At 48.0% G+C, this 23,619-nt stretch overlaps 1 protein-coding gene across 3 annotated transcripts in view; it reads right to left on the reverse strand.

The window, feature by feature from the left end:
- LOC121598727 (translation initiation factor IF-2-like) overlaps positions 1-23,619 on the reverse strand; it is an 88,211-nt gene that overhangs the window by 35,997 nt on the left and 28,595 nt on the right. For all 3 annotated transcript variants that reach the window (XM_041925961.1, XM_041925959.1, XM_041925960.1), the window contains 2 exons: positions 9,388-9,433; positions 7,215-7,341 (listed from right to left, as the gene is read on the reverse strand). In XM_041925961.1, coding sequence (XP_041781895.1) covers positions 7,215-7,341; positions 9,388-9,390 — 130 coding nt within the window. In that variant the 5' untranslated portion in view covers positions 9,391-9,433. The remainder of the gene's footprint in view (positions 1-7,214; positions 7,342-9,387; positions 9,434-23,619) is intronic.

Raw genomic sequence — 23,619 nt, forward strand, 5'->3', positions numbered from 1 at the left:
ATCGATGGCAGCGTTTCGTGGCTGGACAGGCCTGTGCGTGTCCCTTTGTTTCGCCCACCCATCATGCTCTGGTATTCAAATTTGAATGTTTGAAGAGAAGAGGTTATCCATGAAGGAGGAATTCCTGCGCCAGGGCACTTGTCACACCGAGCGATTCTTACCACAACGGGAGAAGCAAAAGCAACTACACAAAAAATGTCTTTAACGCGCCTTGACATCATACGGTGCGTACCGTAGCCGTGAATTGTGCGAATTGTTTTGCTGATAGAGGTGGAGGATACTGGAATTTGATGCCCCTGCCACCTGCGCCTGCCTGCCTGCCAGCGAAATGCACACGGAATTCTTCGTGTGCTTAAGCATCCCGCGGTCGAACGGCTCGCATTTCGTATCCTTCCCCACGCAATTCGGCCTTCAGTTGCCGGTGTTGTAGTCTGGAGGTAAAATATTGACTTATCGCTTCCCTGCTTCTCAAGCGAGTCGACCGTGTGCCGCAATTGACGTCGACAACTTTGTCGGAAGGGGTTGGCTTTTTTTGTTGTTTTGGTTGTTGCTTGAAACGCTTTTGCATTTCTGTTTCGTTAATTTTCGGTAGCCCCGCACGCCGCGGGTCAACGCGGTGCCACTACGCTAGTACCGCTTTGCGGACATGTGTTTAACATGACAGGCAAACGTTGCGCCACCATTTTCCAAACCCGCCGGCCATCCCGCGACGAAAACGAGATGCAATCGGACACCAAAGAAAACACACTCCTCTTCATCTGCCAACAACCCCCCGTTTTTTGTTGGGTTTATGTTCAGGCGCTTCTGCTACCGAACGCTGAAGCTGTGGAAAGTAAACAGAAGTTAGCGCACGTAAGTGACGAACCCCCTTGTGATAGGCCCCCAAAGTGATGAACGCGCGATGCGCACCAGGCCAAAAATTGACAACGATGAGTGACAAGCCGAAGAATGCTCTACCCGTCCTTCCCAGTGCCTCTTTTCTCCCACCAAAGCAACCAAAAACTAAACGAAAAATTTACAATTCAAAGCACGTACCGAGGCACTGTCCCGGCCAGCGGCCATACGCCCAATCCCACCCACCCGCGGATACGCGCTACCGAGGTGACAATCAAGTATTGCGTTTGTGTGAGTGTGCCTTTTTTGCCCTACTCGTTAATGCTTTCCTTGACGGCTCGATTAATTAATTTGAACAGACGCAAATGCTAAAACCACACGCACTCACGAACTTCGTGCGCCGCAATAGTGAAGAGTGGCAAAGAAACAAAAACCCGCGACACGATCAGTTTGAAGGATGACCATCGGCCACGATCGGCGTGTGGAGAAGCACAGTCAAAACTCTTTACGCAAAGCAAGCAACCGCAACATAAAAAAAACAGCAAATTATGAGCCACAGGACACGATGTGTGTCATAAGGGAGCGCTCGTTTGGCTGCGCAAAGTGTTAGCTTAAGCTAATTGGCGCAGATGAAAACATCACAATCGCTTCATTGATGCGCGTGGTGCTGCTGGTGCTTCATCTTCCAGCGCGCCACACAATTATGCCGACAGACGGCCGAATGTCATCTTATACGTCCTTAAAGTGGCCACTCTCACACGAAACATCGCTCACTTGCCGGCTCTTGTCGAATCGCCCGTGTCCTTTAAGGTTTCTGTTTTGCTCGTTTGACTACGTTGACTTCAATGAAACGGTTATTAATATCGCTGAATGGAAGAGTCACCCCATCATATCGATACAAGCAATTCCATTCAACACTCAGCAGAGAGCGACGAGCAGAAACGGCCATTGGTGTCCGAATGCCATTATAATACGTGTGGCTGCACGGTGTCAAAGGCGGAAGTGGTGCGCATACTTTTCGCGAGACCGTGAATTTTATTTTCTACACCAAACGCGTGCCGACCGATATCGCGCAGCATTAATGTAGCGTGTATTTTGCCTCGCCATAAAACATCCAAATAATTACCTTGGGCAGTGTTTTAGCTATAGCATTATGGGACAGCTTAACATAAAACCCAGCACACTATTGCTATTCTACGATGCGTCGCAACGTCCCATAAACCTGCCGTTTTAAATGGCTCTATAATAATGGTGTGACATTTAACCAGAACTGATTTTAAATCCCGTCCCGTTTTATGCCGTCAATTTTGCCAACGACTCTAAATGGAGCTCATGGAGAGGTCATGGAATATGCAAAATAGGCACTTTAAAACAATTTAATCTCTTAACTAGAAATCTTGGCCAGGTTCGCACGTATAAAGTACGCATGGAAATGGTTTTTGAATTCACTTTTTTTTAATACCCAATGAGCACACCGCATCTTCATCGAACTCTTCTGATCCTCCGACCTGCTGAACGTTCGTCCAAGGAAATGTAGGCATAAAATGCAGCGTGTAATGTTCACAATTCCAAAAACAAAACAGACACACAAACACACCGTATAACAAAGGCAACAAGAACCGAAAATCCGACCACATAATACGAGAATAACTAATAGCATTACATGTAAAAGGTCGCCCATGATAAATGGATCAGTGATAAAATATCATTTCGATCTTGCCTGTTTTGATGCTCGTGTGTCCCTGAAATCGTATGCCTCTGCGTGTATTCCTGGGTCTTCTCACCTCCTACTCCTCTTGCTTCACCAGCTGTGAGGAGCGTCCGTTGCGTCCCTCTTTCATTTCCAATTCCCGACTCAAATCGATCGGTTTGTTATCCAATTTTCGATCGGCAGGTTTATGATTGGGTTTCGTGTTTCACATTGGCGCCATGCGATCGTAAACCGGGATCATCTGGGCTGGGCTCGTTTCAGGGGGGAAGCATAGGTTTTTCATAAAGAAGCGTTCCAGTAATGTTCCACCGGTAGGCTTTTGGAAGGTGCTGCCGGCTGACCAACTCTTTGCTTGAAAATGCATAAAAAGGAGGTAAAGATATGATCCACCTACAACCTATCGTTTGGTTCTCATTTGATTCCGGATTTCTGTTGCACACTGACGGTACTCCGGATCGTCTTTGTTGAGCACTTCCTGCATTTCAATGCTTCAAGGACTTTGAATCATCGACAGACGAGTCTGTTGTCTCAAAATACAAAAACCAAAAAGTTCTAACACGAAGACGTGCCAAAGAATTTAATTATTCTGTTGAGCATTGTAACACGGCAAACCTCTCGTTATTGTACTCCAAGGACCAGGGGCCGTCGAAAATTGAGCCATCGTTGCATCCCACCAAAAGCCGAGTGGCACACTCGCGGGAACAAAGCAAGCCTTGTCTGAAGCGCACTTCACAGGCAAAAAAAAGTGCATCTAATAAAGCCATCTTCGTACTACGTTGTCAGGGGCTACGTCAACGTCAACGCTCAGCACACGGCAGGCAAACCCTGGAGCAGAGTTCTCACCTCTTTTTTGTTGTTGTTCTTCTTGCTGCTCCCTCCACCAAATTGCCCGAAACTAATCAACGCGTCAATGCGGATGTGTGGAACGGAACCGATTGTCCGCACCGTGGGAAGGAGACCACCCCTAAAGGACGCCAACACCTTCAGGGGCAAAAAAAGGAGAAAGGAAAGCGTGCGTGCGTGCGTGCATGCGTGCAGCGCTGCAAAATCCACACCAGCAACGTTGATTATTATTTCTTCAAAGGGGTTTGTTTTTGCCGGTGCTGCTGTTCGAAAGAAATTAAATGCATTTCACAAGGTGCGCGTGTGTGTGGTCTACCTTCATTTGTACACGCACAATGCAATGACCAATTTAAACGGCGAGACGAACACACACACACACACACACACACACATTCCACGTGCAGCAGCAGCCACAACACAATCCTCCCGACGATCCTGCGGGACACACACGCACCAAAGAACGCGTCATTCGTTATGATTGGTTTTGAGTTGGCAGGAAGAAGTATGACGGAGTGGGGGGGGAGCAGCCACTTCAAATCGATCGTCTACCACCGGCGACGGTACCCAAGAGTCAAGAGGGCAGCGCACAATCGCAACAATGCACACTCCACAGCCCGGAACATCAAGAACCGGTGCAGCGGCTCCTCGTCTACCGGTGGGTTGCTCGCTTCGAGTCTCCGCTCAGGAAAAAGCTTCAGCTTCAAGAGGTGAAAAAGCACGCCAAGGATGAAAGAGAGAGAGAGAGAGAGAGAGAGAGAGAGAGAGAGAGAGAGAGAATGAGGCACGCAATACAAGCATGAGCTTAGCACACACTCACTCCAAACAACAACAGCAAAACAACAACAAAAACTGTGCAAAAGAATCGTTAAATGTTTATGGGTGTTATTTTCCTCACTTTAAAAAGAGGGCCAAAATAACTTAATTCTTTTTAACACCGCATCGCCCAACACCTACCCAGGCAAACACGTGACGCAGGAGCGGAGGAGCCTCGTCGGCTTCAGTTTCCATTTTTCTGCCACTTTTCCACTTTTTCGTTCCTCTTGGATCGTTTCTTGTTCAACTTTTTTGTGTGTTTTTTTTTTACTCTCTCGCTCTATACTTGCTGCACTTGCTTATTTTTCCCACTTTTGTTTTGTGAGCAGTTTTCTTTCGCCCCTCTTTTCTTTTGTTCCTCCGTTGTTGCGTCGCGCCGTTTTCAGCGATAGTTTTTCCCTCCCCTGTTTGCTCGTTCGTTTAGCTTTTAATCTTTCCCGTTCAGCCTCCCGCAGTAAGCTCTTGCTTTTTTTTCTTTCCGTTTTTATCTTTTCTTCTTTTGTTTTGCTGCATTCTAACGCCTCTCTGCATCTCTGCTTCTTCTTCTTTTTCTTTTGAAATGTGTGTGTTTTTTCTCTCTTATTGAACGTGCCGTTTTGTGCTATTAATTTTTCCACCTTCCTTTCTTTCCTTTTTTTAATTTTGTTTGTGTGTTCGGTATGGAGGAGCGGCTTTGCTTGTTTTTATTACCTCATTCGGCACAAACACTGTTTGCTGCAGTCTATCATCTAACGAGACGTGGACGACACCCTCTCAATATTTCTTCCGTATTATTGTAGTAATTAGATTTTTCTTTTTTTCTGAAAGTTATTGAATAGCTTTACGAATTTAAACATATTATTTACATTTTATATGATTAAAAATATACTTTTCGTAAAACTACTTCTATGTTTTTAGAAGCAAATGTAGTCACAATGCTTTAAATTTCAATAAGCCACTCATTTCTCTACTTTTGATAAACTAATAAGGTCCCAAAAAAGCACTTCCCCGTTCCATCCAAAAGCAATTATCCTTCTATTATATGCATATAGTGCACATGCGGATCAAACACCTTGGGGTGTCGCTTTGAGTAAGTGCTCATCCCAACCATCTGCCGCAGCAACACACCTGCCCCTCACCTCACCTCATCAAACCTAATGCTACCAAATAGCCAGTTAATGCTTTCGTGTGCCTCCCTCATCTAATGCTCTTTGTGGTCAGCACAACAATCGTATAATCTGCTCATACAAAAATCCTCCTCCTTCGCCGGCTAATCGCCAATGACTGCAATAAAAGACGGCTTAAAAACAACTCAATGCTAGGCCCGGCCATATGTGTGTGTGTGTGTGTGTGGGTAAAGGCTGTGTCTGTGTCTGTCAAACCATCAAATGGCAATGGGGGAAGATGTCACTGTGCTGGATGTTACTGAAAGAGCCAGGGACGAAACACGTGGTAAAAGCTCACTCAAAGCCCGTCTAATTCCACGATATTACCCTTTCAAACCGGCAAATCCTATTGCCCCGTTGTGGGACAGAGGAAAAGGAAAAATATTCCTAATGTGACGCACAGCTTAGAAAGACTGGGCAAAAGTAACAACCGATGCCGGAAGGATGAAACCATATACCCAAATTGAGGTGTGCTGAGAGTGTACGCTAATCGCTTTACTTCCCGCTTTGCGGCATCGCGTGCAGGCTCTTCCACACTTTCCTTCTTTAATCGAATAGCTCACCTTTCCGTCTGTTTGAGGTTCGGTTTGATGCGGACATTTGTAAAAGGGCTATCAAAAATAGAGCCGAGCCTAAATTCGACATTAGAAGATCCCGTTGTGCGCCAAAGCAGTTAGTCGCGTGTTCTGCTAAACCTTGCCTTGATGCCCAGGCGGTACGGTATCGGTAAGCGGGACCGCCGGCGTAGAAGCAAATGGATACAACAGAAAGACCACAAATGAAAAGGAAGTCGACCTATAATCTGTGCCGGCTCTGCGCTCAGCAGAAATCAATTTTCGATAATAATAGCAGGGGCTCACGGCGTTTGCTCGGAAAGCATGTTTTTTCTTCGAAGACGCCACCGTACCCACTCCAATGAAGTGCACCAGGACACACACAGCCACAGGGGCCTGAGTCACGGGGCGACTGCCTTAAACGCACGAAGAGGATCATCGAGTGTGTGTGTGAGTGCTGAGGGATATTATTGCCACTCTGGGCAGTAAGGAAAGCGAAACACCCAAAATAAATTCATCTCGAACTTCTCCTCGTATACTTCTTGCATCTTCCAAAAATTCCCACTGGTCGCTGATTCTGACGCGTGAGATTATAATTTCGCCCATTTTCCACACAATTGCCTCCACACGGAACCGCGCACGCTCGTTCAGTTTCAAGATTTGTAGGGATAATTAAAAGCCACCTGAGCAAAAAGGACTTCAGCAAACTGCGAGCCTTCGCCGCACGGCGGAAACAAAATTGGAAATCCCAGGAATTTCTCTCATGTTTCTGCACCACCCTCGTCTTCATCCGTTTGTGTGTGTTGTGGTTTTACGAGTCTTTCAGTTCTTTACGATCTTCAATTCTTAACGAACATCGCCGAAGCATTCGTGAGCTGCCCCGAATCAGCTGAGCGCAGCATTTTTGCGATGCAAGGCTCCCCAAAAAAAGGGGTTGTTAGGGGATTTGAATGCGCGAGTCGTGACGATTTTTACGGTTTTACAACTGGCATAAAGAGAGCCCAAGAACTGGCTAGCAGCTTACGGAGAGTATCACAAAAGGAGTCAATTTTTCGGGGAGATTTTCACTCGCCCGCTGTGGATGCTGGTTTTGATTGTATTTGGATGCATAGAATTGGCAACGACCGCGCGAGGTCGACCGTATTAAGCTGGGATCAATATTATGACACAGGGTCGGGCATAAAACGTCCAGCTCATTTTCATCCACTTGTGGACGGAACGGTAGCATTAGCATAATAGCTGCACCGGAAATGGGATGGATTTACGACGGAGTAATCGTTAGATACTAAAACAAAGAAACAAAAAAACACTTACGTGGTTGACCATTCTCCAAGTTGTCGTCGGCGAACACGGAACCGTTTTTGGCACGTAGAAACTTTAGATTGCACGCTGATTGCAGATGTTGGTCGTTCCCCGTTGATGCTCCTGCACTGAATAATGTCTGGAAGTGGTTGGGAGAACAAGAAATCAAATAAAACAATGCCTTTTGATGAGTTACCCGCGAGCGCCACTGAAACCCACGGACAGGTACGAACGTGCGGGAAATTGTCTGAACTGTCTAGCTGTCTAGCTTTCGTCAACCTATTGGACATCTTACAAGGGGTAGTACAGCAACTACCGATAATTAAACGAGCTCTGGCGAGCTTTCTCCGAGCGTTGGGGAATGGAAAATTCCCTTCAAAGCCCAACGCTCTAATGTTGAGGGTTCTTCAAGATTTTTGTAACACAATTCCACAATTCCAATGCAAACTAGTGCAAATGCAAATTTGCACCCTTCCCCGATCGTCGGATCGCGATCGATCGTGGCCACCATTGATTGCTGCTAATGGGTGATGAACAGAACCTCCGCAGCGCACCGTCGCTGATCACAAGGGTCAACAGGCGCGAAAAGCGGTTAACAATAATTGAAAATAACACCCCTATTTGCCCTTCGCTCAATTACCCCGTGCGCGCGACAGTGACAATTGACTATCTGGTTCATGCGTGGCGTTGCATGTCATCATGCACACACACAGACACCTGTACAAAAGGGAGACTTTGAGATAGTGCATGCGTCCGAGTGGTTTGATCGAACACACGGCCACAACACCACAGGTCGATACAGTTGAATGATGAAAGCTGCAAATATAGTTAAACAAACCTCCTGCTTTTTTTCCCCCTGAAGTGGACGAAACTACCAACAACACAACACCTCAAAACTACGACAAGTAGCTCGCTCGTCGCTCAACATGCCTGTCCGATGTCTGTCACACGTCGGCAAAAGGGCCGGGTAATCGGGTTCGGACTAGTTTTACATCGCACTCGTGGAGGAAAATTGGGAAACAAACAAAACACCCCCCTGCGTCCGGGGGTATCTATTTCAGTAAATTGAGTCGAGTCGCGGCCCGCCGGACGGAAGGAAATATGGGCTAGGTTAGGGGTTTCGATAGAGATAGACGCGCTCGATCAACATGCAGCAATCACACTTGTCAGTGCGGGCGACGGAAGCATTAGGGATGTGGGACGTGGGCGGAACGGGGTCGCCCATCATGCGATGCGAGCGGGCTGATAGTAGCGGGCTCCCCCGCTATCGTTTACGGCAATCAATCGGCCACAGCCCCAGCACGTTCCACTACCGCCACAGCTCTTCCAGGAGAGCATGCGCTTGGTAGCTCTGATTGTGAATGTTGTTATCAGTGGGGAGGGTCTCCCACGCCCACACGGGCGGGGAGTAAGGTGCTTTCAGAAGTGGCGATTTGAAAACGGCTCCTCTGCGACACGGCCACGCGTAGGCGGAGTGTATTGTTTGCCCACCGGTGCGTGCTGCTCGTGTGGCCATCCACAAATTACGCCAAAATTACAACGACGTGTCAACGTGGGGGCAAGTGACAGGCTCGGTCAGGGTCGTCACTACCGGGAGCGACATCTGTCCACAGGACGCGAGCGTACAGCACAGACAGGAGACAGGATGACGGCGCCTTATTATGGAGGAAACGTCTCCAAAAGACAAGTGCACGATTGTACGTTGGGGTGTGATTGCTGGGGGCGAGGAGGACAAGAGTGGATGAGATTGTTTCCGATGCCACATTCCAGCAGGCTGTTCAGCACAACAAGTCGACTAATGTTAGAAGCCTTCCCACATCGCACACACTCGAGCACGGCAGTGAAGGGCGATGACAACGACCGAAAGAAGAAACAGGGGGGGGGGGGGGGGGGACGATTCAAAATCCCATCAAGGTTGGGAAAAAGGTCGGCAAAGGCTTTCCAGACGGGGGAAGAGAGGTGGAAGCGTTTCGGTGTTGTTTAATGTGTGTCACAATAAGAGCGATTAAGGAGCAAGCAGCAGTCAGCAAAAGCCCAGCCAGTCAGTCAGTCTCCGCCAAATAATCACAAGAGTCGGGGGGAACGATGGTGGTTTGAAGTGGTGTTTTAATTTGTGCTATCTGTGTGTTTTTTTTTCTTTTTTTTAACTGTTTTTAGACTACTCTGCACTCGATGCTACACTTACCATCAGGAGGCACAAAATCTTGGCATAGACGGTTAGCTGTGATACCCTGTGAAAAGAAGGAAGAGAGAGAGAGAAAGAAAAAGGACTGAAATTAGTATAATGATGCTCACTTTTCCATCATCCCCCCCCCCCCCCCCCCCCCCCGTCGGTGGACGGTAATCGCTGAGAGTGGTACCACTCCGGCCACTTAAAAATGGTCGCCCGCTTGATGTCCTGCCGAACGGCCGAAGGACATTGTAATGTGTGATGAATGGAGGGAATAAGGGGGCAGGGTAGCGAAATAACCTCTCAAAATGCTTGTTTGCACTTAAAGAGCTCGTTTTAAAATCGATCAACAACATAACAAGCGAAAAAGAAGAAGAAGAAGAAGGGCGACCAAAGAAACGGTTCCAGCATGTAATGTCTTGATTAAAATTTCTAAATGATTTTTCCACCTCAGTTAACACCGCGGGGCAGCCCAACATTATTATTATCGATACAATAACATGGAGAGCAAACATTATTCCTCCCTCTGCTGCAACACACCAACCCCTGTCTACCCATGGTGTGATAAAATGAATGGAGTTGAATGAATACAGCCAACCCCCAGCGGGATTGAACATTTCTTTTCCTCCATTGCACAGCAAAAATGGTTAAAATATGCACGCTGCCAATTAGCATTTCTTTCATCCCGCCCACCCAACTTTGTAGCAGGAGAAAACGAAAATCACATTGAAAACAATAAACTTTTTGGCAAAAGCTCACACAGTGCCCTAGGGATGCGAAAACCACTGCACGGGAAGTCGATGCAAGCCGTTAACGATTTAATTAATTGAACTCGCGCACCCTCGGCGCAATGTGTCATATCCTCTCCAGGTTCGTGCGTGTGAGAGAGACAGAGAGAGAGAGTGAGCGTTTGTCTGACCTGAAACAGTGCCCATCACACTGCCGGTTCACCCGGTCCGTAATTGTGTGCGTCCGTATGCGAAGCACGATGGATTGATAAGCTTCTGGAATGAGCAGTAATTAAAACGTTATAGCCTTCCTGTCCCCAATCTGTCGCTATGAAATGCTTCTTTCGCGTGTTTTCTCTTCTACAATAATTAGAACTGCTAAACAAAAACCCATTTCCGTTTTCATAGCTTGCTAACGATCCACAAAAGTATCAACCCGGTCGAGTGCATCTCAGCAGCATCTGCAACGCGCAAATCAGTTCAAGCAGCTGCGCGATGCAGCGGATTAATTGAGCTGTAGCAAGCAAAACGCGAGGCATTCGCGGAAAGGCCGTAAAAGCGGTGCGGTCGAAAGCCCCGTGCCCGCATGGGCCGTTCCCCCAGCTGCTGATTGTGATCACAGGCCCCGCGTGCAGTGGACCCGGTTGCCGAAAAAGGGCAGCCTGCTTGTGGCACACAAAATGGCAAACGAGCGAAAAGCCATCCTGCAGCATCCAGGTGGACAACCATATGCACAACCACCGGCGACTTATCCTTCGCAGGGGAGTAATGGCTGCGCCATAACACCAGCGGGAAGCCAATTGACCCGACGACGGGCAAAACCCTTTCCACGCAAAAAAACGTAAAGGATTAATTAAATTAGCATGCCACCAACCCGGGGCGGCCTTTCAAGGTTCAGCTGCTCGTTTTCTGAGCTTTCCGAGCAGCAGTAGCAGCAGAAGATAGAGTGTGGAGAGAGAGAGAAAAAAAATGTTAACAATCACGCGATAACGGCTCGGTCCCGGGGTGGGGAGAACAGTTTCCCGGTTCGATGCCGGTTTATGCCCATTTTCAGGATGATATAACTAAGCTCCGTAGCCACTCTCTAGGCACGCGTTCACATGTCCCCCTTCACCACCGGGGAGGGAGCGAGATAAGAGCTACGGCTGCTGCCTGATCCGCTGTGAAGAATGTCCCATCCCGTGACAGTTCCGCATCTTCAAACTGTCTGTCGTAAAAAAAACACACACACACACACACACACTCCAATCCAACTCCAAGACCCGTGCCATACCGAGAAACCCGATTGCTGAGCGGTCGGAATCACTCAAGAATGTCGGTTTGAAGATCTTCTTCCTGTTCCCCTCTGCGCCTGTTGCATTGGCCTGTGGAATAGGAGCAATGGGGGGCTCACTCAAAGTCAAGCCTGATCGTTGACGGTTGTGACCAATCAATCCGGTATATATGGGCATGGTGGGCATGGTCGAGGAGTGTGGCTGCAAACGGGGACAACAGGTAGCCATCGTCGCCGTTTGCACTAGCAGCTAAATCAAAACCAAACCGAACCGATTCAAACCGAGCAATCGTTCAAGAGGGTGAGCGAGCGAGCGACTTGTGCGCAGATACAGTGGTGAACGTATTTTCCGCACACGCAGGATTTGAGAATTTGGGCGTCAATGAGATGATACGATTGTTTGACCACACACGAGGGCCTGCTAATAGAGGGGAAAGATTGTGTTTAGCTGAAGGTGTATGTAATGAGAAGATGAGTTTTCATCGTCTGTTACAGTGGCATTTCTTGAATATTGTTATGTCATAGCGCATGTTGCTTGCAGATCAATGTCAATACTAGAGCACGCAGTATTCTTAAAGCAATATTACAGGGTTTCCCACGATTTATTGGTTGGTTCCCATCATTTTTTGGTGGGTTCCCATATTTTTTTGGTGCGTTCCCACGATTTTTTGGTCGTTTCCCAGAATTTGTTGGTCCAATTGTATTGATATCCAATCGGAAAATACCAATAAATTATGGGAACGAACCAAAAATCTATGGGATACGACCAAAAAATCGTGGGAACGCACCAAAAAATCATGGGAACTGACCAATAAATCGTGGGAAACCCTGTATGCTAAAGCCGACAAGCTGCATTTTAGTCTCTTTCGTAGCCATGCGCCTATTTAGTAAATTTTAAAAACATACCCATTTGTCATTTGTCATTACCATTTTTTAGAAGGTACATTTGTCCCAAGAAATTGGTTCCAAGCAAATGCTGCAAGAGACGCTCGTGATCATGCGAGTGAGGATCTGAGCGGCACGCAGTCTGAGGATGTGAAGATCACACAAAGGTTAAACAGCGAAACAACAGTGACAACAACGACCAAAAAAACGACCTCCAAACAAATTCGACCAAACAAACATCGCTCCTTGAACCCTTTGCTTTTCAATCAGCTGCGTGATAATGTCCTTCCGAACGGTTAATTGGAATGGAAAAGAAGCGATGCGGCTTATCACACACCGGCGGGCGATAGAGGATGCTGCTGTAATACGAGGAACATTCCATCGATAACCAAGCAAGCAAGCAAAACACGCACGCGCGGAAGAACTTTCTAATCTCGTCACCATAGACCGGTAGTGCACTGTAGTGCCCCTTCGCCGCCTGTTTCTGCGTCGTTCCACTGACCGGTTGCTGTTTGCGACCTAAGCACGGCGTCAGCCGATAGTAGCAGCACTATCGTGGTGGTAGTGGTGATGGTGGTGGTAGGGCCGTGTTGGCAGTAGTAGTGCCCAATCGTTTTGCTGGAAAAATTATTAATTTACTACTGATAAAACTCCGTTTACAATGTCGTGTTGTTGTGTACAGGGCATTCATTCCCAACCGGGAAGCCAGGTGTAGGTCGAGTAGTGAAAGAGAGAGAGAGAGATAGAGGGAGAGAGTGCGAAAAAACGGACACGTACGGAGCGTGATCGGGGCAGGCGCTGCTGCTGCTGCTGTGCCCGCGTAGTGTGCACTTATCGTTTGCACTGCCGCCGTTAATTAAACCCCCGTCGAGAGGCAAACCCAATGTTCCCTTCTGCGCGCGTCCAAGGTGCTACTGCTGTGGCTGCTACACACTATGCGCCATGTGTGCCAACGGAGCCGAGTGAACGGCAACAGTAGTAGTAGTAGTAGTAGCAGTAGCAGTACATGTGGTGCTCGCTGTTCGCCTTATATCGTTGCTACCGCTCAAAACCGCTCAAGTTAATTTCCGCCAAACGAGCAAACGGACCACCCGTCGACAGCGGGCATAAACCTATCCCCTGCCCCAATCCGTGCCCCGTGCCCCATGACTCCAACGCCAATCGCTTCCAATCTCAGCATCGCCAATAGCCTTTGCCCATCAGTGCTGATCATCTCACCAGCCCCGACTCGGCCTGATGGGCTGCTACCGGTGTGGCGCTTGCATCAGCCACCCCGGCCTTGGACAGAACGCACCGGGTGTTTGTGTATGTGTATGTGATCTGTCCCATCGGGGGGAACTTCCAATTATTAATATCTGATGGTGTTTAGCATGCGGATGGGCAATTGCTTTGGACCATCATCCCGCCCTCTCTTTCGCTTGCGGCCTGCACCCAGAAGAACCTTATCGGGACGTTCTGGGAGGCGACAGTAGGCGCTTGCTGGCCCTTCGCACCACATCGCCCGAAATGGATTTTGCACGCAGCCAACCGTTCTGTTCTGTCGTCGTCGTCTCTGGGGCGTGTTATGGCAGGGGTCGTCGGCCACCTTATGCTCAGCGAACGAACGGGCCACCCATATTAGCCACTATGCTTGCTGCCCGCTCACTCGGGCCACCCGTTTATTGCGATTATTTTATCAGCGTATCGAAAACTTAGAATTATGCCAACTGCTAAACGGTACGGGGGCTTCAGACCGTTTTCTCATTGCCGTTCAGCCGCAGCTCTCTCTCTCTCTCTCTCTCTCTCTCTCTTCTCAAAACAACAACGCTTCAATACTATATGTGCACGCTGAAGCGTCATGCGTAATGTTACATTATCAAGAGCACGATAAGAACGCTCTTATGGTGAAACTTTCTTGTGTGTGAGTGTTTTTATTTAAACATACACAATTGACCATAGCATTTCGAAGTTAGCTGTTTTTTAATAGTTTTTGAATGGTTTTACGTCCTAAGTTACCGTGTTTCTTTTTTCGAAGCTGAACTGCTTCATACCCGCGCAAATGGAGGAAAATTGACAAAACACGCATCAAACTTACAATTTCTATACAGTGCTAACAGTTTGACACGTTTTGGAGAACCATGTCAGAGCGGCAATCATTAATCGGGCAGTATTTTCCAGTTTTTTCCCACCATATTGAATTTATAAGATAGTGATAGTATTTACATACCTTCAAAATCGTTGCTTTGCTTTTGTCTTACTTATAAAGGACTATAATACTTATAAAAAATGGCAAAATATCGTTATAAACTGGTTTTTAAGTTAATCGATTTTCAGTAAAAGAATTCAATCATACAAGAGCTAACCTTTTCAACAATAAACAAATAAACATTCAATAGACTGATGTGGATTCGGGTGTAAAGTGTTGACATAAACTTCAATCGCCAAATGTCGATCTCCATACGTAAACGAACCATAAAAGCTTGTTCAGATCATTAATCACCCCACTAATAATCCTAGCTCATCGAGAATAATAACTACAATGATTCGCCAACATCTGCTTGCCAGCGATAAGATCCAGTTCCGATTGCATCCAATAAAACGCACTAATGTTATTTGAAACTGCGCCCAGACCAGACGCTTAGATAGCTTAAATTAAAAATTTATAGCGCAATATAATAAGCCACAATATATCAGCACTGATACTCTGCTCGCGGTTCCCACGAAGACCGCCGAGGTTCGCTGTCGAGTTTTTACGCAATATCTCAAAACGTGCATCAGGCAGCGTTGGAATCGATACTCGATTCCGTCGTGCAGGCTCTGCCCGATACACCGACACCGCATATGCATATCAGCGTCCGAGGCCCTCGGTTTGCCACCGATTTGCCACCACGGCGGGGTCCCGGCGCGCACACGCGCCGGGGCATAACATTAAGAAACGATTTCAATAAAAAGCTGACGATCGACGGCTTCGGCGAACGCGTGTTCACCGTGCAACCTGGGAGCGACGCCCGTACAGCTTCTGGAAGGTCCACCGCGGGCCAGCCAGTAGCAGCAGACCAGCCGGCAAGGGTTTCGGAATGGAACATGAATGCAAATGTTTCGGCAAATCATAAAGCCTGTCAAAACAAACATTTCGGTTTAGGTATGCGGTTCCCTGCTGCCCCCTTTGCTGTGGAGCTCGCCCCGACTCGGGTTGCATTAAAACTCGGCGACTAATCAACGCCACGGCTGGTGGTCTGTGGCTACTGCCTAGCAAACAACCGCGCGCGCGCACGCAGGGAGCTCTTTCGACAGCTCTCGGCTCCCCGCGGATCGAAGCCCGCAACTTCCCCCCAAACCCGTCTTTCGTCTGTCACCTTCCTGCCGCGCTCTAATGTCTCAATGTCGATCTCCACACCACATCGTGCTCGGCGGACGGCCTATCGCACCGTCTTGCGCTCGATCGTATTAGCCCCTTTTTTGCAGCCTTCCGCGTGTGTGTGTGTCTGTTTCTCTCTTCTCCCTCTCTGTTCGCTCTCACTCACAACGATCAAATTCCAATAGCTGCTGCTGCGGGGGTTTCCCGTGCGGGTGGTGGTATGCAAATATTTCACCATGTGAAAAAATGCGTTGGGCCTCGCAAGGGGGCATATTTATCCAATGAGGTTTAGTATTCTTCGAATATTTATATTCTTTTTTTTTGTTTGTTATTTGTTGAACGATACCTTACGGTGAACACATTTCAATGTAGATCTCGCTCGCATATTGTCGCTCATTTCGGTGTTTACATTTTTGTCGCTTCCCCAAACGTGCTAACCCTTTGGAAGGCTAGCAGACGCAATTGATATTCCGTTTTGCTGAATATGCTAATACGGTACGCCGGACTACTGGACCACCATTACCGGCTACTGATTACCGGGCGGCCAGTAATGTGGGTCAATCATTTTAATGGGCGTGTTTGTTGTTTGTTTTGGGGCTTGGAGTTGCGTTAAATACGTGTTTAAAAATCCCTTAAATGATAACCAGAAAACACAATAATTCAAAACAATTCACCCCTGGATAGAAACCGCCAAGGTTGGATAGATAATCCTAGATATAGTTGTGTCAATAGCACGGTACATATATTATGTTCCGCTATCGCACTCCTGTCAATCCTGCTTACCTGAAGGTTAGCCAGGTTGCTGTCCCGTGTTGGTTTTTCCTGTTGGTTTGTAGCATTGTTTCCAATCGTTAATACTTCCTCCGTTTCTTGTTTTGCGTTCCAACTTCACCGTCTTTCGGACCCACCGACGATATCGCACGCTCATTAGCGCATCTCACTTATCTAATGATTTGATGAGCCCACGCAAAGACCGTCGCAAGGGAAACCGCAACAAAAGCAGCGACAAGCAAACAAAGAAAACAAAACTCTGGTCCCAAATTGAAATCGAAACTGTCGGCCCGGTATCGTAAATTAGTCTTCCCCTCTCCTACCCCCCTCCCCCACTAACCCGATCCGCTTATCAGCCGCACAACCCCGTTGCTTTGACATTTCCACTGCCATTCTGCCACTAATTTGCGTACGACCGTATATCATCGCGAGCATTGGACGGTGCTGTCGGTTGATCGTTTGCCGATTGTTTTCTGTGTGCTGGTTGATGTTTTTTTGATTAAATGCCTCCTTTAGACAGATGTTTTTACAGCCCCGTGAACAGCGCAAAGCAATAAAACAAAACTTGGTGCGAGCAGAAAGAAACAGAAATGAAAAAAAAAAATCCCGAGCAACATGTACGAACATCATTTCGCAACAGCAACAACCACCTGACCTGGTCAAGGAAAGTGGTTGTTTATGAGATTGTTGGGGAACAGGATCGCTGAAGCATAAATTCTCCCGTCTTCAAAACTCCGCCAACGAGCAGTATGCAAAGTAAGCCAATGTCTATGCCATTTGTTTGCCGTAGCCCCCCCCCCCTCTCTTTGGAGAAGCGCACCCCCCCACCAACCGAAACGGTAAAAGCTCGTGTTCTTTCTAAAACTACCGATGTCCCATGTCGCGGTTTGCATGGAGGTTGACATGCGGGGAACATGAACGCCTCGCAAGCTCGTAAAACAAAGACGATGGAATTCAGTGATTCGTTTTTGCGCATGCTGTTTCTTTACTTTTATTGTTTACAGGTGGGGGGTGGGGGGTAAGGTGAGAGATTTGTTAATGAGCAATCCTAATTCATTCAAGCTTTGGTGGAATGTCCATTATAAAACAGCTAGATTTGGAGATATTTTTTTACGCTCCTTCACATGGAAACCCCCTGCATGATCAAAACTCGTTTGCCATGTTAGACAAATTCGCCACTCTATAATGGTTTCTGCCGCTTTTTTTGTTAAACAAATCTCTAAGTGATAGTTTCGTGGGTACACACATTCACGATTCGGTTTTATTTACACTTAATGTAACACACATTTGCCTTCTTCGCACCTCTTCTTAACTCCTGCAACTCCTTAAACCACACACCAATTAACACAGCATTCACTCAGGGCTAGGGTGGCGGAACAATCTGATAACGAAACGGAACGTGTGAAGTGTGAAATCACTTCCTTTTCCCTAGATGCGAAACAGATGTCCGAGGCCCCCGACACGGGGTCCGGGTTAGGCCACGAAATATAAAACACACTCGAATAAACAATCTGATTATCTCGCCGATGATTAGGAACCACCACAGCCAGCCATTTTTTGTTGCTCCTAATGACGACTTCCTCCCCTCGCCCAGTGGAGAATCGAAAAAAGACCCTAAACGGACCCAACCATAGAGGTGTCTCCTCCATGTCCTCCGCAACTCCGCAAATGAATATTCATGATCCGGCGGCATCTTTTGGTATCGAGAACCTTCAAAACACAGTGCTGTGTTGTGTAGCGGTTGCTGTTTTTTGTCTATTCTCGTCCCTTCCCCGCGTGTGAAAATGGTTATCGCGCGCGAGGAGAAATTTTGGCGGTTCGTTATTATGCTGTTAATTGCTAACACGTGCTCCGCGAAGTGAAGTCCCTTGTCCACAACTGTTTAGCAGTGTGTTATATGTTGAAATAAAGATAAGAAACTGTTCGAGCAACCCCTCCGTTTCGCAGGCATTAATCGAATCATTAACTTCTCCAATCGCAACACCCCCTCCCGAACATGACGTCATGAGGAAGATGAAAGAATGTCAATTCAAAGCCTGCTGGGGCTGGCGCTGAGTCAACTGGCTGGATGCTGGAAATTCTTCCTACAAATCACCCGTTTTCGAAGTGCCCGTACCGTGCGTGTGCGTGTGTGTGTGTGTGCGGTAGCACATATATCAGGCTTTTAAGAGCCCGAGACGTTTAGTGTCCATCATCATCATCATTCTCATCTCCGGGATGGTTCGACGCCGGCGGGAACGGCGCATGGGTCTTTCGCCCGCCAGCGTCGCCAGCAATGGAATGTATTAGTAAATTATTCACATATCAATAAATTAACACCAAGGCGCCTCACGGCTGAATAGTTGCTGTCCGCGGGTGTGCATCGTGATTTCCATCCAACCTCTTCTTCCCTTTGTTTCGTCCTCCTCAAACTAAAGTGTTGTTCCGGTTCGGTTCACAAATGCTCTATTGGGTTCCCGTGCCATTTCGACGGGGCATCGGATGCTATGTAGTCGTTGGCGAGAGTGTTGTGCGTTTGTTTGTTTCGCTTCTCATCGCCAACACCTCCTGGCAAGCATACGGCAAAAACGTCGTCCGTGCTGCCTGCTGCTACTACTACTACACATTATGCGCATTAGCAAAACAGTCAAAGTAGTAAAACTGTTATTGCCCAACATTCCAGCTGGCTGACTACCGGCACGGAGAAGCGAGCGCGCCGGCAGAGCCAACCGAGCGGGTTAATACTCTCAACAGGCGATTGCTTTTTTTGTAATTAGAATACACAAACGCCCACATACACACACACACACACACTCAGAGAATGACGGATTGTTATTAGCACAACGATGAGTTACTAGCGATAAAACATTGATTTCCATTCTTTGAGAGCGAGTTTGCACACTGGACGCATCGTCATTTCGTAACCAATGAAAGTTTGTACTATGATTAAATCTATATATTCGAGAACGTATCAAGTGAGATAAGAATTCACGCTTACAAAGAGCATTTTAGATTTTTCAATCTGTACGAGGAGGTTTATAGAAATTTAGGTTAGAGACAGAAAAAGAATTTTCTCAACAATCGAGGTCTTCCCCAGAATAAATGTTCCTGGACCTCCTTCACCTTCTAGCTTTACGAGTGTTATCTCTAATAGGAATTTCCCTTATCCAGGTGTCACTGTAACTTCATTTCCAATTGTTTGCCAACAAACACGCCAAGAGGCGCTACGACACTTTCCTTCAACAACAAAGGAATCGTTTCCAAGTGCCGCCCAGCACACACACCAAATAGAGCGAACGAGAGTACCATAAAATTATGATCATAAATAGATCAACCCATTGCTATAAAACACGGCCAGTTGACAACCGAGCCAACACACTGCCACACAGCACCAGAAGCATATCAGTGCGCGCATCGAGCGCCCAAACCCACATGTGGAATGTGCGGTGATAGTTTCTGTAAACCTAGTTTGGCCCTTGCACTGGCCGCGCACTTGTGTTTTGTTTGACTTGTCCCCCAAACTGTTGGGGCTGTTGAATCTCGACCCAACAACCCGCACCCTTGTTGTGTGTGTGTGTGTTTTTTTTTCTCTCTCCCCGGCCCCACGCGAAACGATTTAGTTCAACCCTCGGCCACTTTCTTATCTCAACAACATCGCGAGCGCGTCACACACACACACATACGCTGGAACAAGGGCGGTTTACGGAGGTGGAAGAGTTGAGTAGGGCGCGAAGTAAAAACAATCAATACACAACACTCAAATCCCACCAACACCTGCACACAGCACGCCGTGTGACAAATCGTGTGTCGATAAGAGCCTAGGGTTAGGGCTAGGAGGGGGTGGATGGGAACCGCTTGCCGCAGATACACTCCAAAACACATTTGCTCTGTCGTAAGAATAGTGTGTGCCTCTTTCCCTGATAAAGCCCTATCAAAAACAAAATTAGGACAGCGCAACGGTGCACGGTTGTTGCACCCATGGCGTAGGCTATTCCGTAACCCTCCGGCGTTCGTCGTTACCCGTCCCGAGCCGCTCGACGGCGCAGAGGTTTTGATATGGAAGATCCTGATGACCGAATTCGAAAATCACAGCCTGTGTGGTTCTCTTTCTCTCCTCCTTCTGAGACGCACCGTTATTGGTGGTGCCCTTTCTCATGACCTTGCCCGGGAAGTGTTCGTAACCCCGGCCATTGTAAAGCCCAAGCCCAGCCCAGCCAGTCCATTAGGGCCCGCAGCATCTTCGTGATTCGATCAAGGATGAGCCGCACGCTATCTCACGATCCGTAAGTGAGCACGCTCGCATGCCGACAAAGCTCGGTATCGCTCGCCCTTACACACAAAAGAGTGTGCCGACTACTCATCGTCTCACAGAATCCGGTTCGAAGGACCAAACCTGCGCAAGCGGTGAACCACTTTGTCGCTCCGCATTTCATTGCGTGCTATCCCCACGGCGGGGACCCACTCTCTTCCCCTTTTGTTTTTTCAGACCACACCGGTACTCTTCACAAATCGTGCCAAGTGTTGCCACTGTTGTTTATGTTCTGCTCACGTCGCGTGTTGGGTTGGTAATGCCGATTCAACGTGCGCTACCGTGGAGTGTGGAGTGCACATAAATCCCGCGGGCAACGACGATCTACGACACGCCGGACGCCCGGAAAGTGAAAGGGACGCAACGCATGGAATTGGAGATGTGTGTTGGACATGAATGGAGCGCTACTACCCCCGTTGGGGTGTCATTATTATGGGTACCGTTTGTTTTTTTTTTTTTCTTTCAGAGAACATAGACCACATACCTCCGTACGATCGAACGTTTACTGAACCGTGCCACAGTGATCGCAGCGCCGAGCAAGCGCAGCTCCATCTTCCCCTGAGGTCTGAGCAGTCAATAGTAGGATCTGGTCCGCGACGAACCCAGCTGCAGCTGCAGACGACGAACTTCTTGCGACAAATGGATCCAATCCACGGCGATACCTCCAAACACTACTGTGCGGTTGACTTGCCAAAACGATACTAACTTCCGAATGTGTCGCAAACACGGAGGCAACGATGCCATCCGCCAATGATCATGTACGCGGGCGCTCGGGGCTCGCACCAGAAAGGGCGAAAGGAGCATATCGGTTTGTGGGGCGGCCTTAATCCCGTGCCGCCGTCAGTCTGGGCGCGAGGGCGCCAATGGTTGCCATCGCCGGTCACTGAACACAATGCATCCGCGCGTATTGGCTGAAATAGTGCATTGGAACCATCATCTTCGCGCCTGACAGTCACTCGGCGGATGAGTCACGCAGCTCGCATCACAGCTGCCTGCGTACAACCCGAAGCCGCACGGTGAACCACGGATACCGAAGTTCTACCGGGCAGTTAACAATCACATACACACGCAGCAGCAGAAGAAAAAACACACGTACTCCAGCGGGTGCTGCAGTTTCTTCACCGTCCTCGGTGGCGCGTGCAAAAACAAAATCATTCACGCCAGTTATGTCAAACTGGACAGTGGATTTGCTCAGCCATAGTTGAGACAGAAATTATCTAGAGGTTTACTCTATTCAACCCTATAAAATATTCTTCTACTAGTTGAACGTAGTCGCGCGCGCTCAAAATCTCTACAACTTGTTTCAAAATTTGTCAATTCAATATCCATTAGGAATAATTTGATCCAAATTGAAGTTTGAATATTACGATTTTGAAGACAGCATTTTTGATCAAATTTTTAAAAAACACAATGCAAAAATAGACCCAATCAACATTGATTTCTGACACATTAAAAGTTCTTCGCAAACTTCGAATGTTTGACACGCCTGGCATATGCGTTTACAATCGACCACCTTTGGTGCGTTGCATCAGAAAAGCACAACTGTGCAGTACACTTCACTAGCCCCGCTCATCCCGTCACCCATCCCTCAATGTCGGCCGAACTGTGGTTTGTTTAGGGACGGCATTAGAGGAGGAAATTCGAGGTAGCGAAGGGACACTCTTGGTGTTCAGTTGAGCAATTTGACCCGTAGTCACCAGGGCCGGTCATTGATTGACGGGGGTAACGGTAAGCAACAAAACACTGCCACAAAAAAAACAGTATGATGAAACCGCTGGTCAGCTTCACCAGAATGGCTGCAATTGTTTTCGTGTCTCGTGTGTCGTCTAGTCGGAAGAAGGGGGAACCCGACCGGACACTGCACTCGCGCCTGCAGCACCCATTTACGCTATGACGGGACAGCGGCCCCGCACACCGTTGCACCGGAAGAGGAAGTTGATTTACGCGCCGACACAGACACAAAAAAGTCACAAACCGCACAACGGGGAATGGAATGAAAGGCGCGTTAGCGCAAGGCAAAGCAGACATTTGATGACCATTTTTGTGCAGGATGGCTTTAAATGCTTGGCTGAGACTCAAATTTGACATTTGGAGAAGCTTAAAGGTGAAATCCAACATTGCGCAGTGGATGGGAAACACATGGATGGTTTTTGTTTTGCCAAATCCCTCCCAAGCACAATTGTTACACATTTCAGATGCTTTAGATAATGGGCCACCACCCTCTCAACTACGAGCGCACTTCTTCTCGAAGTTTGTGCGCGCTACAAAGTAAATCCAGATTAGCAGCACAGGTCTTGCAAACATCGGGCAGGCTGCAAATGGTGGGTGCGCGATTCGCGTTCGAACAGCGCCCTGGATCTTATCTGGGGAGGGGGCGCCCTTATCCTCGCGCCACTCGAACACGAGTCGGGGCGATGCACGAAGCGGAAGTGGGAACGGAGATCGGGAGGGGAACCTCTTCAACTGACTGTGGAGGAAGGGTGGCGACACTACTAGCGCCACGAGTGTGTGGCCACAAAACTTTGCTACGCACTTTCCCGAGGCCGATACGGTTTGGGGCCTGATGTTCTTATCTGCCAGGAAGAGTTTGGCGGTCTGATGGGAAGAAGCGGAGAGAGCGTTTGGGGGAATAAAATCATAACCGGAACAACTGGTGCTGTTTCGAGCCTCGGGGGAGCTGGCTGGCGCACTGTTCCATTATCTATTAGTGCCAATCATTTTACGCACGATACGAATCAACGTCGCGCTATCGGTTTGGTTTAGTATAAATAGAATGCAATATCTGTGCCTGCAGGAAGCATACACATTACATACGTATGGATACACGGCCAGCTGGAAAAGGTTAGCTCAGTTTTGCTCAGTCATTCGAGCTCATAGTGTGCAAGGGCAATCAAAGGAGGTCAGATGGTCGCTCACCCAAGAAACGTGCAGTTTGCCGACTAACAATCAAACGGCAAAGCATGCT

This window comes from Anopheles merus, chromosome 3L (assembly GCF_017562075.2).
Source record: "Anopheles merus strain MAF chromosome 3L, AmerM5.1, whole genome shotgun sequence".
NCBI classification, from domain to species: Eukaryota; Metazoa; Arthropoda; class Insecta; order Diptera; family Culicidae; genus Anopheles; species Anopheles merus.